We start from the raw sequence: 6,000 nt of genomic DNA, 5'->3' as shown, positions 1-6,000 counted from the left end.
TTCGCAAGCCGGCCTTCTCGCCGATCTTCGAAAAACAACTATGATTTGAGCAAATGAGGGGAAAGATGCCGTGTTTGCCAAGGCCATGATGCTGTCGTTGAGTGCGGAATATTCGGGTTGACATTAAACCGAGCTAACGATTGAGGGGGAAGTCAGGATCAGGTGACTGGATCTCGGAGTTAATACCGACTTCTCAACCTGAGTTATTAAACTTCTTTACGAAGAAAATTAGCCCATCAGGGTAAACTTCTTTGATCATGTTTGAAGAAAAGATCGTTGACTTCAAACCTTCACCTGGGTCTATCCCGTTGGTTGGTGCTTCGATTGTGGTGGACCAATCAGATTACCCTGGTGTTATCCGCGCTGCAAGGGACTTGGCCCAGGACTTTGCTCGCGTGACGAAAGGAGATGCAAGTCCGTTGATTGTGATATCGTCTGATTCGGACTACAACAAGATACAGACCAAATCAGCCATCATCGTTGGCAGTGTCGCTTCCTGTGAAATCATCAAGACGCTTGCGCAACAGGGTAAGCTTGACACACAAGTGATTGACGGGAAATGGGAGACATTCAGCACGAATATCATCGATCAGCCATTGGGGAAGTGTGAGAGGGCTTTGGTTATTGCTGGAAGTGATAAGCGCGGCACCATCTTTGGCATCTACACACTCTCGGAACAAATTGGTGTCTCACCGTCAGTCATTCCAAACGAGGTCAATTCAACGAGATTCACTGACACTGAAAAGATGGTATTGGTGGGCCGACGTACCGCCAAAACACCATGAAGAACTTTACGCGACTGAGAAACAGACGGTTCATGGTGAGCCATCTGTGCGACATCGAGGTATTTTTCTGAACGATGAAGCACCTGCTTTGACAGGCTGGGTGCGAGAGAAGTTCGGAGGATACAACTCAAAGTTTTATGCCAAAGTCTTTGAACTTCTACTCAGGCTCAAGGTATACGAGCTTCCTATTTGACTGCGACGCACCACTAACGACACGCAGGCCAACTTCCTCTGGCCAGCTATGTGGCCCGGCTACCCTAACCCCGGCGCATCATTCTTCACAGACGATCCACTGAACCAAAAGCTCGCAGACGAATATGGCATCGTCATATCAACTTCTCACCACGAACCCATGCAGCGGCTCTCGAATGAGTGGTTTGCCGAGAATCCAGACGGAAGCTGGAATTGGTTGACCAACAAGCAGAAAATCACGGAATTCTTTGAACATGGCGCTAGTCGCGCCAAGGGCTGTGATTCTTACTTTACTCTGGGTATCAGAGGAGAGTATGATAAGAAGATGCTTGCTGAGGATCCTGCTGCTGTGGTACAGGATGCTATTGAGACGCAGAGGCAGGTTATTAAGAAGGTTTATGGGAGTGAAGACGCTGTGCCTCGTGAGTATTATCCCACTTGAGGTTGGGAAGTAGCTAACTAGTGCAGAACTCTTCGCTATCTACAAGGAGGTTCAGTCCATGTTTGAGACAGGTCGACTGAACGTTCCCGAGGATGTAACGCTGCTGTTTCAGGATGACAACTTTGGCACGATCCGTCGACTTCCTACAAAGGAAGAGGCCAAGAGGAAGGGCGGGGCTGGTGTAAGTGCCTGGCTTCAACTTTCAGCGCTCGCTGACCATCGCTTAGGTATATTACCACCTTCAATACGTCGGAGATCCTCGAAGCTATAAGTGGATCAACACAAACTCACTAGTAAGTCTCAAACCCCCCATCCCGATCACCTACTAATGGGGTGCAAGGGAAAAGTATGGCATCAATTACAGCAAGCGTATCCACCACAACGCTCGCCAAATCTGGGTCTTCAATGTCGGCGACTTGAAACCGCAAGAGATTCCCATCTCCTTCGCCATGGCCCTAGCTTGGGACATCAACAGTATCAAACACGATACTCTCTCACAGTTCTTCAGTCAAGCTGCTGAACGAGAGTTTGGTAGTGTGCTGGCAGATGAAGTCGGGTCGATCTGGCACCGACACGATCGACTACTAGCTTTGAGAAAGCATGAGCATATTGAGCCTGATACTTTCTCCGTTTTGCATTACAGGGAGGCCGATACCGTCTATCGTCGATGGAAAGAGCTTCTTGACGATGCTGAAAGGCTGCAAGCCCGTGTTTCTGAAGAACAAAAAGCAGCGTCTTTCCAGCTCGTTCTTCATCCAACCAAAGCGTCATATATCTATAACAAAGTACGTTGGAGTCAAGCTCTAAACAAGCTGTACGCTCGCCAAAGACGAAATTCGGCAAACACATACGCTCAAATTGCCCTGGACGCCTTTGACCAAGACTTTACTCTTTCGGAAGAGTATCACAGCCTTTTGGACGGAAAGTGGAACCATATTCTGATGCAGCCCCATTATGGCTATGAAGATACGTGGCACGCTCCATCGCGAGATATGATTGGTGGATTATGCTTTGTTCAAAAGCGTCAGAATTCTAACCCAATTGTTGGACAGATGGGTGTTGCTGTCGAAGGCCATGAAGGTGTGAGGCCAGGTCGGATCAATGAGGAATCTGAGCGAACGCATCCAAGTAGACGGGATCTTGTTCCTGGTTTGACTTTGCGACCGATGAGTCGGTATGGACCTGAGGCTCGATATTTTGATATCTTCACCCGGGGAGTACCGAACATTAACTGGTCTGTTTCAGCGCTTCAGCCCTGGATCAAGCTGTCGAAGGTTTCGGGGGTCTTGGTGCCCGGCGAAGATGATGCCCGGGTTGATATCTCGGTTGACTGGGGTCAAGTCCCTGATGACTTCAACGAAGAAGTACTCATCGATGTCCGATCTCAGGAAGGAGACTTTGAACAGGTCCATCTGCCGATCAATGGCAGGCGAGTACCAAACTCTTTCAAGGGCTTCGTTGAGCAAGATGGCTTCGTCTCTATCCCTGCCACCGACTGTCCTATTGAGACTCCATACCTAGTTCTGCCCGATGCTGGCAGACTAGAAAGTGGCTCTTTGACTCTCACTCCAGGTACCGATAGCGACGTTTCAGTGCCTTACGTTCACTACCCTTTCTATCTCTTCACAGAGACCTCCAACGCCACTTTAGTACTATACTTCGGCACGACTCTAGATCTTTCCTCAGAGGATATTCTGACCTATGACATCCGAATCGACGAGGAACAAAGCCAAAGCTATCCTCTGCAAAAGAGAACTCCAGAGAGTGAGAAGAATGCTGCTGATAAAGGATGGGCGTCGGCTGATGGCTGGTTCTTTGCTGCGTCGGACAATGTGTGGGTTCGAGAGCATGAGTTCAATCTGGGGGCCGGTGCACATACGCTACATGTCAGGTTGGGACATGCGAATATGTTGCTTGAGAAGATTGTGGTTGACTGTGGAGGTGTAGCAAAGAGCTATTTAGGCCCTCCCTTTGGCATCAAGGCTTGAGCCTTGCAAAGATAATCATCAACGCAGGTCAGATAGTTGCAATGAATTACAATGCCATTGTATTTTTCACGCCGATGGCTTTTAAAAGGAATAGTCTATGAGTGAATGTATATGCAGATGAGTCTCCAGCGCCTGTTTCCCAGCCAGATCCCATGTTCAAAAAATAGATACTTGAAATCAGATACGCTCCATCTAGCAAGTCAGGCTGAACTTGAGCTTGCGGTCCTTGTTCGCAATACCGAAGTACTTCTCAACCTCAGGGGTAGCCAGAGGCGCATCGAAAGCAGTGAACCAGAAACCACTAGCATCCTTCTGTTGCCACAGCCAGCATCCGACGTTGTTGTAGTAGCTCTGCAGGCTAGCGGTAGTAGCAGCGGCCTTCTGGTAGTTAGGTCCCTTAGTAGGCCATCCAGTCTCTCCAACCCAGACAGCAGCCTTGCTGTTAACAGCCTTGACGTGCTTCTGAACATTCCAGTACGAGTTCTGGAAAGTCTTGAGGCGCAGAGCATCCTTGATGGGAACGCCCTGCCAGTAGGGAAAGCCGTTGGTGATGGCAATGTCGCACGCCTTGGTGACCACGTCGTTGCGGCCGTCGACCCACGCAGTCCAGGTGTCGGTGTGGCCGACCTTGAGGTTCTTGTTGAACTGGCGAACCATGCCGCGCACGTCGTAGATCTGCTGGGCCAGCTTGTTGGGGGAAATGTCCTTGCGGTACAAGTCCTCGGAACCGACGGAGATAGCGGCGATCCAGTCGGTGCCGTACTGCTTGATGACCTTGAGAAGAGCGGCCTTGTCACGGCCGAAGTGAGCATCGTCGGTGGCCCAGACGCCGACAAGGATCTTCATGCCAGTTTGCTTGGCGGCGGGGACAGCCTTGACCAATGCTGAAAACCGTCAGTATGAGCCGATCTTATAGTATACAGGGGGTTAACTCACTGTTGCAGTCATCGGCGGAGTAGAGGCGCACGGCGTTGAAACCCTTGTTCCAGCTCTTGATAGTCTGGAAATCCTTCTTCCAGTCCGCAGTGTACTTGCAAAGCCCATCAGCCCTGTTGGCACCCATACTGAAGCCCTTGTACTGCCCAGCCAAAGCCTGACCGGGGAGAAGCATCAAAGCCGCCGCAACGGCGCCAATAGATCCGAAAAGCTTCATATTGAAAAAAAAAGATAATTGAACGAAAGTGATGAATAAGCGCGTGACGGGTATAAACAGCCAAGAGATGGACAAGAAAAAAAGTTGAGGGAAGGACGTCAGTTTATTTAAATTAAACGACCCCCTTTTCCTTGCAGGGGGCAGACTGGTTTTTTGCCGCTGAATCCTCGTATTGACCCATGTTGGGTGAGGCGTTCTAGACCAATTCTTCGTAAGCGTGATGCTATTTTTGTAGATGCGCCGGTAATTCCGTGGCGCTAGCGACGGGTTTTATGGGGATGGGAGAGGTTCCAGTCATTTTAAAGATCAGATGAACATTAATGCTTGATTCGGGTCTTGCATGAATTCATGTCGTTTACGTCATTGCCGAGATGGGAGGGTTAGAGATCTGATGACATGGGGTGAATCGCTGTGCCGTTATCACGCGTTGAGTGGTTTTGCTGGTGACGTGACAGGTCAGGAGATTTATCTTATCAGTTTATCTTATCGGATCAACAGTTTTGCTCACTGGTATCCCCACGTACCCTAAACTTCCATTGTTGAGCTAAGTTTCAGTGAAGACTGCAGAGACTTGATCTCTTAATGGATACAATTTATGTATATATAAATTTTCTTTTTAGTAGATTCACCGCTTCAATAGTCACAATTGTCTACTGTGGCTGGCGAGTTCGTGCATTAGCGATTTGAATTATTCCTTGGCTGTTCACCAGGGTTGTTGAATTAAGATTGTGTTCGTTTGACAAAAATAGGCATTATCCTCTCGCTTTGGGTCTGAATCGCAATACTCCATAAAAGAGATTCTAATAACTCTACAGTGTCATTAAGGAAATTTCTTCGTGCTCAAAAGGATGGCTGTCAAAGTCATTCAAGCCCAGGTAAAATAATCATCAAGTTCCGAATTCATGCCCAAAACATGCACTATCTCTAATGATTTCCTTGTGTTGTGATATTCAATTGACTGGGCCTGTGATCATCTCCAAATAATATTTTCAGCTCGGTGCTGCTCATGTTGTCATTCAAGAGCTGCTGTCAAAATCATGCCCTCCAGATAAGATCCATGCTGTCAATCATAGGGCTGCGCTAGTGTCATTGGGCGAAGAGTTGCCAAGGACAACGTGAAAATATGGCTGTAGCATAGGGAATCGAACATTGCGGCTTGTACTTAGATGAGTATCGCAGGAAAGTTAGAGGATGAATCTTGTGGTATGATTTGATGCGATCTGCCATTGAATAACAAGGTTCGCTGGTGAACACCAAAGTAGTGGGGGGATCTGCAAAGATTAAACCCAGTCTCCAGCGTCATACTGATCTGCGAATGATTCCTCAGCTTTCATGGTTAATTGAAGAAAATTCATGATTAGGGATCATCAAATGATTCAAAATCAGACGAGAAGGCTGTGATCAAATGTGGACTGATTTATTCAGCTGTTCTCGTTGTGC

At 48.1% G+C, this 6,000-nt stretch overlaps 2 protein-coding genes across 2 annotated transcripts; one reads left to right on the top strand and one right to left on the bottom strand.

The window, feature by feature from the left end:
• The first annotated feature begins 191 nt into the window (after positions 1–191).
• FOXG_16944 (uncharacterized protein) lies at positions 192–4,655 on the top strand. The gene is made up of 6 exons (XM_018396972.1): positions 192–694; positions 747–957; positions 1,006–1,399; positions 1,446–1,600; positions 1,647–1,712; positions 1,760–4,655. Exon 6 carries the CDS (start codon positions 1,869–1,871, stop codon positions 3,405–3,407), a length of 1,539 nt encoding a protein of 512 aa, XP_018257781.1. The 5' UTR covers positions 192–694; positions 747–957; positions 1,006–1,399; positions 1,446–1,600; positions 1,647–1,712; positions 1,760–1,868; the 3' UTR covers positions 3,408–4,655.
• On the bottom strand, positions 3,600–4,560 carry FOXG_16943 (glycosyl hydrolase family 17; the record flags this gene model as incomplete). Its single annotated transcript, XM_018396971.1, has 2 exons — positions 3,600–4,291; positions 4,344–4,560. The coding sequence occupies 2 exons, from the start codon at positions 4,558–4,560 to the stop codon at positions 3,600–3,602; spliced, it is 909 nt and encodes a 302-aa protein (XP_018257782.1).
• Positions 4,656–6,000: the final 1,345 nt, after the last annotated feature.

This window comes from Fusarium oxysporum, genomic scaffold (genome assembly GCF_000149955.1).
Source record: "Fusarium oxysporum f. sp. lycopersici 4287 supercont2.40 genomic scaffold, whole genome shotgun sequence".
Classification (NCBI taxonomy): Eukaryota; Fungi; Ascomycota; class Sordariomycetes; order Hypocreales; family Nectriaceae; genus Fusarium; species Fusarium oxysporum.
Note: the sequence above shows the minus strand (reverse complement) of the source record. Positions and strands in the feature narration are given on the sequence as shown.